This window comes from Mytilus californianus, unplaced genomic scaffold (assembly GCF_021869535.1).
Source record: "Mytilus californianus isolate M0D057914Y unplaced genomic scaffold, xbMytCali1.0.p SCAF_25, whole genome shotgun sequence".
In the NCBI taxonomy this organism is placed as follows: domain Eukaryota; kingdom Metazoa; phylum Mollusca; class Bivalvia; order Mytilida; family Mytilidae; genus Mytilus; species Mytilus californianus.
In genome coordinates, this window is record NW_026262674.1 from 3,648,062 (window position 1) to 3,662,190 (window position 14,129).

A 14,129-nucleotide genomic window follows, 5' to 3' on the forward strand; every position below is an offset into this window, starting at 1 on the left:
CTGTCCAGGATAATCAATATTCCATTGTTTAAAAAAAACCATTCAGAGTAACCCTGCAATTTGAGTCTTTGATTAGTTTTGATGAATTCTCTGTAGATATATTTTAATTCTTATTCCATATAGGTATTCCTGACGATATTTTAGACTGTATACCATCGGATGAAATTTTAGATATATTAGCACCGCTGATTGGTAAGATAGTTTTCCAACTAGGAATAGAACTTGGACTGTCTGTAGAAGATATAGAGAGTATCAAAGAGAAATGTGATCGTGATTTGCCGGCACAGAATAAGGAAGTTTTGTTTACATGGAGGAAAGACAGAACAGTGAAACCTACAATACGGGTTCTTGAGCAAGCATTTGTAAATATTGGTAAAGGAGCAAAGTGTTTAAAGGAGGTTGTAAAGGATGTTGATCCCAATACACTTAAAGCAGTAGAAACTGCTACAGGTATAACTACTAATATGACAAGTCTAAGTAAATAAGTAGCACTCATCAATTATGTATACAGTTATTTCCCTTTGAAATGCTATAGCTAGTTATATAGAAAATTGGATTGTGTGCGCTCTCAAGTATACTATTCTTGCCAGATAGCTATGAAATTTATATCAAAGGTTTATATTAGTAATGTATAGTTTTTATGCACTCATCAATTATGTATACAGTTATTTCCCTTTGAAATGCTATAGCTAGTTATATAGAAAATTGGATTGTGTGCGCTCTCAAGTATACTATTCTTGCCAGATAGCTATGAAATTTATATCAAAGGTTTATATTAGTAATGTATAGTTTTTATGCACTTCGCATCCATCGCTCTTTCTAAACTAGTGACACGATTTGATAAAAAAACATCTTTCTTCCAAATTTATGTCTAAAATGTCCCAATTTAATTTGAAGAGAAACCAGTGCAACATTTTAAAAAAGATGGGCATATTTTGTTCATTGTGTTATCTTTGTTAAATGAAATTATGCATAAAATCTGTGAAATATATAGAAAGTTGGCACTTATATTGTACCTCATCATATGGTTAAACAACAATCTCTTTTCTACTACCATTTGTTGACGTTTTAAGCTGCCGCTACAAGACCCTGATCACTAGTTGTAAATTATAGCTTAATAACGCCAAGTGATGACAACTCCCAAAACACTTGCTGCAGAAAGCTATCCTTTATTGGAATGGGTAGGTGTTTTCATATGTAGTTATTGTTTGTCTGTTGGTTTTTTTTTTCTTTTTTAGCAATGTCGTTGTCAGTTTATTTTTGACTTATGAGTTTGGATGTCCCTCTGGTATCTTTCGCCTCTCTTTGTCCATTTTATACTGGGAATTTAACATGACGATTCTTGCTGAAACTATTGGATGTATTGACATCAATATGCGGTCATTACTTCGTGCTACTTAATGACTGACACATTCTGTATCTCTCTTATTCTCTGAAATATTTAGACAGATAGGCTACCACTCAATGTTACTTAACCAAAATGTGCATTATTATTTAAAATTGATAATACGTCTTTCAAGTATTGCTTCTTTGGTATAACAAAATGACCAATCAACTAAAATGCATGTTTATTGCAATTGGAAAATTTAGGATAAGTGGAATACAGTTAGGTATCATGTGAATGTTAATTATGCGATTTCTTTTTCATATATATATAAATATTCATATTGTGTAATTTTGAATAACACTCAAATTTATTTAATCTTTGTATACATTCCATTGCACTTCTCTTATAAATGAATGATGTTTGTTGGGCCAACAACATTTTATACACAACAACAATGTAAGCATTTAAAGCATTGTTTTACTTGCAGATCCACTATACACATGTATTTATTTTGGTCAATAATCCAATTTGCTCATTTACAGATAGAATCAGAGAAAACGAAAACAGAATCAAACAGGACATACAAATCAGCCAAATTTTAGACCATATGATGACACATCTGGTGATATCAGCAGACGACAGACGTGATATTGAACATTATCATCGACAAGATGATCAGAACAAAGCATTGCTGGATATTGTGATTCAAAGGAGAGAACCTGCTTACAGTGTTTTTGTTGATGGATTACGTAATTATGGATACGAGGATATCGCTAATGATTTGAAATGTGATTTACAGGAGATTAGTCCAATTACAGCATTAGTATCTGCTAAAGATGAAGGTATGGCTGCAGGCTTTATTATAAACACAAGCAAAGAAGGTTTATACTGAACTTATAATACTTTTGTGATACTGCATGTTCTTGTGACATTCAACACAGAGTGTATTTAATTATTATAATACCTTCTAGAAGTGCAACAGTTCCTCACAATGTTTTTGATTTTTGTCTCGCCTTGACGGAGTCAAAAAGCGAGACATAGGTATGCTGTTTCCGGCGGCGGCGTCAATAATGTATTAGTTTGTGATTAGGTCTAGTTTAAGGTGAACCACAAGTGGTAGGTCAGTGATATTTGGTATGCAGTTGTATTAGCATTTGCACATCTCATTTCCATGGAGATTATTTGGCCCTGCTCCCTCAGTCATGGACTATTGACTTTGAAACTTTTGCTTATTTTACATGTATTAGTTTGTGATTGTGTCAGTTTATGGGGAACCACTAGTGGTAGGTCAATGATATTTTGTATGCAGTCGTATAAGCATTGGCATAACCTCATTTCTATGGAGATTATTTGGCTCCGTCTCCTCAGTCATGGTCTATTGACTTTGAAAGTTTTGCTTCGTTTACATGAATTAGTTTGTGATTAGGTCAGTTCAAGGGGAACCATTAGTGGTAGGCCATTGTTAATTGGTATACAGTTGTATTATTATTAGCACATCTCATTGCCATGGAAAATATTTGGCCCTGCCCCCTCAGTCATGGTCTATTGACTTTGAAACTTTTGCTTAGTTTACATGTATTAGTTTGTGATTAGATCAGTTTAAGATGAACTGCTAATGTTAAGATATTTGGTATGCACATTAATTGGCATTTGCAAGTATCCTTTCCATGGAGATTATATAGCCCCACCCGCTCATCATGGTTCATTGACTTTGAAACTTTTACATAGTTTACAAGTTGATGTTTGTGTTTAGGTTGATTTAAAGGGAATGACTTATAATAAGTCAATGGTGTTTGGTATGCAGTTGTATTAGCACTGGCACATCTCATTCCCATTGAAATTACTTAGCCATGTACCTTCAGACATGGTTCATCAACTTTGAATATTTGCATACATGTGACAGAGTTGTCAAGTCACAACTGGAGATGTGAAAATTTTCAGCCCTGAAATGAGATGTGGCCAAGAAACATCCTCGAGTTTGAAAGACCATTGATAATCTGTTTATCGCTATTTTGCCTATGACGTCGTTAATTTTTACATTGACAACGGCATGTGCGCTCTTAGTTTCTGACGATAATTTGCTATCTCAAGCGAGTAGCATGATATGAAAAGTTATCACAAAAAAAAGATCAAAGGAAAAATACACAAAATATTTTTTAAATAATTTGCATAACTTACATGTTAAAGTATTGCTTTTTTAATTTAAACATTTGCATTATCAAAATTACAAAAAGGTGAGACATATCTCTGTGATAACACTTTATTTTTAGTTTTATATATTTTGAAACAATAGAATATCAAATATCACTGCATAATGAGAAATACATTTTTCGTAAATATTTTCTCACATTATGGTAAACACACCTTCACTACATCTAGATTAAAAATTGTATCTGATAGTCCTGTGTATTAGCAATATATATCTCTATCAACGAAAAATATTAACTTTCGAACCATCTATGGATTATTACATTGGATATCAATGTGGGAAAATAATTTGTTAAAACTTTCTAGTGTCAAGCGCTTAAAAAATCCAAAGTTTCTTTTACGCTCAGGCGTTTCTAATATAAAATTAAAGCCGTGTCTGTTAATAGACTAAATGTCTCTATCCGTATTAACTCGTTCGCTAGATAAACTAATGAGTACATTATCCTTCAGTCACTAACAATAAAGGCATATCATTTTACACAAGAACAACTCTAACCTTTTAAGATTTGGTCTGCGGTGGAGAGTTGTCTCATTTACAATCAGAGCACATCCTATTGTTAAACTCTTTAAAGGAGAGTTCTACTGTTACAAATGTTTAAACTGTTTTGTTCGTGGTTCATATAGTTTAGTGAGGCAGTTCTCAATCTCTTAGGGATCTATTTATTCGTCATTATAAAAATTTAGTTGACTGCAATGAAGTATCAATGTCAAAGATGACCATGGATTTGTTCCAACTATTGTAAGCTTTAATTCCTTTTCCACTTCTCTTTAACGATATCATAAAAACAACTTTTTAGTAGATTTTGACATGACAAGTGGGTAAGAACGTATTCCTAATTGTATCAGACATCTTCCATTTTAAGTTCACCTGGCCCAAAGGGCCAAATGAGCTTTCCTCATTACTTGGTGTCTGTCGGCTGTCGTCGTTAACTTTTACAAAAATCTTCTCCTCTAAAACTACTGGGCCAAATTAAACCAACTCGGCCTAAATCATCCTTACGGTATCTAGTTTACAAAATGTATCCAATGACCCCGCCTATCAATCAAGATGGCCGCCATGGCTACAAAAAGAACATGGGGATAAAATGCAGTTTTTGGCTTATAGACAGGTTTTTCCAATCATCTGCCTAAGTTTGTGACGCGACTTCTAGGCGTCCTCGTAGTAGTAATCGCCATTACAACCGTGAAAAAAATGTAAACAAGATATACATCTATTTCCCAGACCGCATATACCCAGTAATTACCGTAAACACAAGAATGTGAAGCGTACTTGACCTTTGCAAAATTACAGAATAAATAATAAAGTAATTCGATAAGAAATGGACATTAAAATTATAAGTGTATTGCAGGCCATCTGTCGTGTCCTTAAAATATAACTCACGGTATTTGATACGTTACATCAGGACATAATATATACGAATACTAATTCCAGGTTTAATATCGATTATAATCATTTGATAATTATAATATTGATCATTATAACACATACCTAGATACATTAAATTGTCTTGCTGGGTCGAATGTGATATATCAGAAAAACCAGGTGCAATTTTATCAAACTCATAGACATTTCTGTGGTCAGACCTATGATAAGGCAGTTCTAAAATTCAACAATCCTCTAATCCGACGGTCCTATAATTCGACAGCCCTTTTGCTCCGGCGCGCGGTTACTTACATCTTATGAAAAAAATATAGCTATAGACATGTACCGTTTGATGATAAATCACATAAGCAATTGTTTTGCTTGTGGTTCGACTCATGTATACTGCACAAAATTGAGTGACGTTTTCGTATCACTTTTGTCTCCGCATGAATTTAGTTATTAGGTCTTTGATTCCAATTTCCTTTGCAGAAAAATTACTTGACATAAAACTACTAGTATGCATAGTATAAAATAGTGGTCCGGCCTGTGCTTAAAATAAATGAATGTCATTAAACCACAAAAGACGCAAACGTGTAAATTAAAAACAATGATAAGTTATATATTTTAAAAGCGTCATTTAGTGTTTTGACAACTCTCCCTCCCTACCACCCCAAAACAGAGGTCTCGTATATTTTCATCCTGAATCAGTCCCCGTTGTATATAATAAACTATTTGATTACTATGACCTTTGAAACATCCTTTCTAATGTGTAAAATTTTATAATTCATGCACAGAATAATCGACTGAGGAAAGTTCAAATCAAGTTTCAGCAGAAAATACTGTATACGTTGTATAAAGACAGCAAAGTGAATACATACTTTAAGCACACATGCCTTCATATATGGACCATTAAGACGAGGTTTATAGAAAAGTGCCCTTAACAGAAAGTGTTGCTGGGATTTGTCAGCTGTTTGTAAAACCTTTATATTTTTCAGCAAGAACTGGCACCCAGGAATAAAATAGTTTACAAGACTTACTTTTAGAAATATGAAAGCGCCATCCCAAATAACCAAATATTGAACAAAGTGTTAACTTCATCAGTACGATCGAGCAACAGCTGATCTGCAATATCGCAGTTAAAAATTAAATTATGTTGTAAATTCCACTAAATTAAAGAAAACTTAGTTACATAAGTATACAATAAGGCGTAACTGTCATTCATAATATGTCTATACCCTGACGTGGTTTCCCCCTTTTCAATTTGAACTCCTTAATCCTCTGTTACCAATATGTTTGTCTGAGTTAATGTTGTCGGAACGTCTGTCCATTTTGCAGCATAAAGATAGTAGTCATGTATAAAAAAAAGTTGGTCTCTTCATACTTGGTTGATTTGCATCCAATTCTAACTACATGCATGTAGCCTCGGGGTAGGTTTCATTGTTATTATCAGTACAGAAATGTACAGGAATGGATATCTGGGGTTGCACGGGCCCCCTTACGAAGCTTCATTCATAGTTAATCCAGACTTTTTTCCGTTTCCACTACAAATTGTGTCTTGTTTGGGGACCCGCCCCCCCCCCCCCCCCCCCCCCCCCCCCCCTCACTTTTCAAAATCCTGGAGCCGCATCTGATGTGTAGATATTCTATGCAAACAAAGGCAGATAAACTGTAGTCATCGGATTAATGTTCATAGATAATTTAAGTTTTTTACAGTCGTTTGACGGCGTGTCAACATTTGTCTGCCAGTGTAATTTTACTTTCATAACAAGTTTTATTAAAAAAAAAGGAGTTGTGTGCAGTCGGCACAACTTATATAATTCACATATTTTATTTATTGATTTTTTTCAACATATGAAATTTTCTACGATTATTTGTACAACTATTAACTGCACAAGAAATGCCTCCACCTTTTTTATAACTTTCGGCAGTATCCATAGTGAAATAAATAAGAAAATGAAGGAAATACAAATGTAAACAGAAAATCGATAAATACACGTGCGTAATTTTCATTCCATCTGCTTTGGTTTCTCCTTGAACAACTAAGGGAAGAGTTCGATAAGGGCCATTTTGTTCAATTTTATTGCTGAAGTTTGTATGATCAGTCTTAGATTTCTCTTCAATATTTTGTTTTCATTTCTAAATGAAAATTACACTTGATTTCTCTTGTGCGTCTGAAGCCTCTTTCTGAAAAAACTTCATTAGGAATGTTCAAACACATACCTTTAAAAGCCAATGATGCATAAGACATGAACTTGTGACCAAAAAGGACCTAAAAAGTAAAATTCATCTAAGGTCATATTTGCCTGATTGGTAACAAGTCCTTAATGAACCATGACTGCATTATAACTGTAGAAAAGACAATTGAACATTTATAATGCAAAGATATTTGTTTTTGTCAACTATAACTTGTTTTCAGATTAAGAAAAAAAATAACAAACCAAATTAGCAATTAACCATAAATTATATATATATGTGCATCGTATGCTTACCATCTCTCTTAAACATGTTAAATGGTATTCATACATTGTCATGTGTGTTTGATAATTTCAACGCAGAAATATGAATCTATGCAATATACATGATATATGCAATTTGCTTAAAAAAAATAAGATATATCGACATTAAATTCTATGTGAACACTCAGTTTATTCGTGAGACATTACATTTTATAAGACATTGCACATGTCTATCATTTGTTTACTTGTAATATTCAAAAAACCTAATCCTGTTTTAAAAACAATGACAACAACACGTTATTAATTTCATGTGTCCGTAACCCTTTTTTGAGCTACCTTCATCAGGAACACTCAAATCTGAATATTTGAAATACATGGATGAATAAAACCGAAATAGTTGAAGAGCTGTATACCTAAAAAACCTAAATGAATAGCCAAATCCGTCTAAGGACAAACTTTGCCTGAGGGAGTTGAAACCTTAGTTTCTTCATAATTTTAAAATTTATAAACGGAAAGTTTAAGAAAGGTTTGTTATAAATCATGTCAGTACCGAAGTACTGATTATTGAGCTGATGATACCCTCAGGGACTGATAGTCCACCTGCAGAGGTATCGACCCCGTGATGTAAAAAATGAAAACAACGCGCTATAAATTTTATGCGTTCGAATCATTATTTTTGGATTTACCTTCCATCTTCAGTTATGAAAGGTCAATAGCACTTAGGAAAAAAAATCTTTTTATATTTTGTAGGCTTATCAGACTGGAATGTTCCATTGTATAAAGTTCGTCTACAGAAGAATTACATCAAGATCATTACTGATATACAACATGACAGCATAGTAGATCATCTAATAACAAGAGAGGTAGTGTCAGTTGATGATGGAAAGAAGATAGAATCTGGTAAAACCCCACAGGAAAAGAACAGGACGTTAATGGACATGCTTTTACATAAAAATGAACGGGGATTTAATGAATTTCTCAAAGCCCTACGAAAAGACTCAATTTATGCAGATCTGGCAGATGAAATAGAAAAGACGGAAGTTACGAGCACTGATATCGCAACCCTTCATAAATGCTTGAAATAAGATAAATGTAATTTCTTTCAGAAATAAAAACAACTGTACACGACAAGATAAAGACAACTAAGACAAACACCAGTAAGCAATCAATAGAAGTAGGTATTGTCAATCCAATGCTTAATGATTTGGTCACTTAAACCATCAATGCGAATGAATCACAATATACTAGTGATAACAATCTTTTATATTAAACATATTTCATGTGTGAGTGGCAAGGAAAAAGCTAAAATATGTACTAACCCTTTTTACGAGTGTTCATTCGTTAACACAAATCCCTTTTACTAGTGTTCGTTCCTAAACAGATATGATGATTATGAAACAGTCATGACATATTCTGTTCAAGAAAATAATTTTAATGTATTTTAATATAAAATATCGGAAACCCGTAATTGGAAAGTTCATATGCACAACTTTTTTTTTTCAAAGGTCAAAAAATATGGCTGTGCGGCATATTTTCAACATTTATATGCCTCGAACTTCCAAGAATTAAAACCTATACTAAAATTATGTACTTCCTCTCACTTAATATTTGGTCCTTCTCAGAATTTTATTTGGCCGCTATCCATGTGCATTCATACTGGTAAAGTTTCCAAGATGTGTCTCTGTAAATGAAACATAGATATCATATCTGGGAACCAGTAGGTAAACAAAACATCTATCAATAGTATATATCCCAAAAGAGGCGTGGTTTGTGAAACAGCTGTATTTACAAAGTGCAACCTAAAAAAAATGTCATAACTTAATACAATATACTATATGTACTATATTGATAAATTTTGAACAACCTACATAGCTGCAATTAGGTTATCAATTTCAGTTCATTCCTAACTTTGTATGTTAATCTCTTAAAGCTGTTTAATGTTACCTTTATAGTCAAATTAGGTCTACATTTTAAGTCTAATGAATAATAAAGTATGCACATATGAAATAAATAATCAGAGACTGAATCTTGTCCTTAAGGTGTTGCTGAATTTTTTGACATTAGCTTGTTGTATATTGTGTTTATCAAACATCTACTTTTAAATGTACTTTTGTAAATAAAATTGTGTCTTCATAAATATAGTTTTGAACAAAAATGCAACGATATGCTCTTATTATGTAAATATAGGTGTTGTTACATAAGATGGTATTCCACAACGAATGTTTTTGACATAACGCATCTGTTCTGTCAAATGAACTTATCTTTCAACCATCAGAAAATAGGATTTTAAATCCAAACAGATCAGTGATAATTGTTTAATTATATTATATTTTCAAAGAATTGAAAGTGTTTGAGAACATATCAAATGTCAAAAACCATTTGTAGACCTACACCCAAGCAAATGTCCGGCCTGTCCTAACTCAGGCTATCTGCACCATGTGTTGTTTGTTAGTGATTTAGCTCAATGCTATTCAAGTTCCTGCTTGATTTGACCTTTTATCATTTTTATTCAGTCATAACTGATGAATCTTTTGCTAAAATTCATCAGAAGATACCAAGACCTTGTTGATAAATATTCCTTATCAAGTTCACCAATAACACATGATGGTCTTGAAGTATAGATTTTAGTTACTGACGTTGTTTATCATCCTAATTACGTGTTGTAGTGTTCTTTTCTTGTGTTTGTAAATTACTGTTACTGTTTATTCACTTTTTAGCTCACCGTTCCAAAGGAACTGTGAGCTTTTGCCATCACTTGGCGTCCGTCGTCCGTCCGGGATAAAAAAATTCAAAGATCTTCTCCTCTGAAACTACTGAACCAATTTCAACCAAACTTCAGCTGAATGATTCTTAGAGTATCTAAAATAATGTTTGTGTTTTATTGTCTGTTTCGTCAAAAAACATGGCCGCCATTGCTAAAAATAGAACATAGGGGTAAAATGCAGTTTTTGGCAAATCTGATATGGGATACAATGTTCATAATTTCCAGTTCTATCAGCCCTGAAATTTTCAGATGAATCTAACAACCCATTGTTGGGTTGCTGCCACTAAATTGGTAATTTTAAGGAAATTTTGCAGGTTTCGGTTAATATCTTAAATATTATTATAGATAAAGATATACTGTAAACATCAAAAATGTTCAGCAAAGTAAGATCTACAAATAAGTTTCATCAGACCAAATTGTCAATTGACCCCTTTAAGGAGTTATTGCCCTTCAAAGACAATTTTTTCACAATTTGTTCATCTAGACTGCTTACTTTAAAAAATCTTCTCATTTGACACTGCTGAATCAATTTTAGCCAAACTTGGGCTGAGTGAGTTTCAGAGTATCTAGTATAATTTTTTTATTTTATTTCCTTGTATGTCAAGAAACATAGCCACTATGGATAAAATGGAACATAGGGGTAAGATGCCTTTTTTTTGCTTTTGAAGAAAATATGACGGATACAAAGAACATTTAAATGGCATTTTTAAGCCACTCATTGACATATATTGAAAAGCAAAAATAATTATTGATGAAAGATTTAAGCAAAAAATTACAGGTGAGCGATTCAGGCTCTTGAGAGCCTCTTGTTTGGTAATACCCTTTTGGTGAGGCTCAGTACTTCAACATCCCGCCATTGTGTTATTGTGCTATGGACATTTTTGTATTCTTGTCTTTCATTTTTGCTTATGTGCTTTGGTCTATATGCCATTTTGTTTTTCTTTGTTGATATATTTTTCTTTTTTTTTTATAGTGATCAAGATTATAACACAATGTTGACTGCTGTACCCCTTTTTTTGACATTTTTATCTATCATGTCTGTTTGTTTTGTTCACACATTGTTATCAATATAATAGAATTTTATGTGACTGTAATACAAGTGAGATGTTTAGTTAGCTATAAAACCAGGTTTATTTCACCGTTTTCTACATTAGAAAATGCCTGAACCTTATATTTTTGATATTTTACTTTTTTTATAAACGAGGAATACAATAATGTTCACAATGATAAGCCTGAAATCTTTTATGAGTTTTTTTTATGTTGTACGTCTGTTTTATTTGAAGGAGTTGAGTGTGTATAATTTCAATTGCAATATTCATTGTCAGTTTTACAAAATTTAACCCCCTTTTCCTTTCATCGCCAATATCAAAATTTGTAAATAAAAATAAGGAGATTTGATATGATTGCCAATTAAACAACTATCCACCAAAGTTCAAATAATGTGGAAGTAAGCAATTATAGGCAACTGTATGGGCTTCAACAGTGAGAAAAACCCATACCATAAAGTCGGCTATAAAAGGCCCCAACATGACAAATATGAAACAATTCAATTGAGAAAACTAACGGCCTAATTTATAACAAAACAATTTATGAAAAACAAATATGACAGACGTGAACCAACGACAACCTCTGACCTACAGGCTTCTGACTTGGGACAGGCACATACAGAATGTGGCGGGGTTAAACATGTTTGTGAGCGCTCAACCCTCACCTAACCTGGGACAGTGTTTCATAGTTATTTGATTTTCTTCCACTTATAACCTTTATTCCATTATTAACTATTTATATTGATTTTATATGAACATGTTAAAATATTCTTTAATATTTAATAGTGATAAGATTTTGTCAGAAATTATTTTGCAACAATGATAGTCCGATTTCACGCTTGATAATGTTCTCCTTGTACTCAATCACTCCAAACGTGTATAAAAAAATCCTAAGCCTGATTTGTCTTAAATTTGTCAACCTTTTTCAATGCTTATACATTTTGCCTTCAAACTCTTTGCATTAGCACAACTGTTTTATTTTAAATACCTAGTGACTTTGTAATCTACAAATTTAATATGTTATGATACCGTTGTGTTTGTTGTTGATGTGATTATTGAATCACTATTTGTGTTTTAGTTGTATCTTCTACTTATATACATGTATAAACTGTTAATGCAGTCTACCTTCCTTTAAGGTAAAAACAAAATACATACATGTTCTTGTTTTTATTCATTATAAACAAATTTTGGGGATCGTAAAATGCTATTATGTCTGCGTCGGCGTCGTTGTCGTTTGAAGACATTTGGTTTCCGGACAATAACTTGAGTTTCAGTGAATGGATCTCTTTGAAATTTAAGCAAAAGGTTCAATACCACAAAAGGAAGGTTGGGATTGTTTTTGGAGGTGGTGGTCTAAACTGTTTAGGAATTATGGGCCAAAAAGGTGCCCAGGACAATAACTTGTGTATAAGTATTTTGATTGCTCTGAAATTGTACAACAAGGTTCAATACCACAAGTCGAAGGTTGGGATTCATTTTGGGGGTTATTGCCCAATGTTCAGGAATTAGGGACCAAAAAGGGTCTAAAACAAGCATTTTTCTAGTTTTCAGACAATAACTCATGTTTAAGTGTATTGACGTCTCTTAAACTGCACCAGATTTTACAAAAAAGAATTTTTTTTATCTGCAAGATTTAAGAAATTGTCAATTTTCCAAACAAAATTTGGAGGTCACAATTGCTAATTTTTTGTATATAGTCTGAAAACAGATTTACTAAGTAATGCGCAATATCACAGTGCACAGTGTATTGCACAAAAGCAAGAAATCTTCAATTGAATATAAATTCAAATCATATAACCAATTTTAAGCTCTTTGACTACATTTATTCTGTGTCAGAAACCTATAATGTGTCAAATATTTAATTACAATCCAAATTCAGACGTGTATCAAGCTTGAATATTGTGTCCCTTTTTGCCCCAACTGTTCAGGGTTGGACCTCTGCGGTCGTATCCAGCTGCGCTTGGCGAAGCAGTTTATTGTGCAATAAAATCAAAACAGCATCAACACGGTGAGTTTGACAGTCCAACCATTCACAAAATCAGAACCGAGGTGAAAAATACCAAAGGCATATTCAAACTCATAAGCTGACAAGGCCATGGCAAAAAAAGATGCGACCAAAAGACAAACAACAGTTTACAAAATGCAACATAAAAAACTAGACTGAGCAGCACAAAGCCTACTAAAGACCGGTAGCTGGAAGCTCTTTTTCGAGCAATGAAAGGGATAAACTGTTTATCAGTAGAAACATTCATTCAAAGACGAAGAAGACCTGATGAAAACAAATGTTCCTTTGCGGCGACAAAATATCATTGTATATTTTACAAGTCCCTATTCAAACAATTGCCCAGATAGCAGATGTTTCAAATCATCGATCAAACCATAAGCAAATGTAGAAAATGCCTTCCAGAATATATTGAAACCATTATCCATTAATAGGAAGTCTTTATACTTTAGAGATAACTGTATTGTATTTGAAGCTTTGCGGACATCCGTCTGTAGTTTTACTGTCGCAAATTTAGTTTACTTGGCGATGCCTAGCGGAGACATGTAAACGGATATTTGTGACAATAAAACTACCGATGGACATCCGCAAAGCTTCAAATAGAGTACAGTTATCATTATACTAATGCAAAATAAACAAATCATTCAATTTTAGTCATTATTTCAGTTTTTTTGACTTCATATTGGTGAAATTACATGTCAATACATTCTGGTATTCAAAATGTCGGCTTCATTAATTACAGACAGGGAGATAGAAAATTTTACGCCTATTGTCATCTAACCAGAACTATTGATACAAAATAATTGAATTAGAAATATCTTTTAATGGACATTGGCTTTTTTTTTCGACGTTTTATCTGCCAATTAAAACATTGACATGTGTATAAAACACTTGCATATATCATTTTCTTCTTCAATGGATAATATTCTTGGAAAAATCATCTGGTTAAGGCAGAGCTCTTGG

General features: G+C 32.9%; 1 protein-coding gene across 1 annotated transcript in view; it reads left to right on the top strand.

Moving 5' to 3' along the window:
• Nucleotides 1-12,320, top strand: part of LOC127732561 (uncharacterized) — a 92,996-nt gene extending 80,676 nt beyond the window's left edge. The window contains exons 10-12 of the mRNA XM_052241613.1: nucleotides 124-450; nucleotides 1,870-2,169; nucleotides 8,105-12,320. Coding sequence (XP_052097573.1) covers nucleotides 124-450; nucleotides 1,870-2,169; nucleotides 8,105-8,439 — 962 coding nt within the window. The 3' untranslated portion in view covers nucleotides 8,440-12,320. The remainder of the gene's footprint in view (nucleotides 1-123; nucleotides 451-1,869; nucleotides 2,170-8,104) is intronic.
• The last annotated feature ends 1,809 nt before the right edge of the window (nucleotides 12,321-14,129 follow it).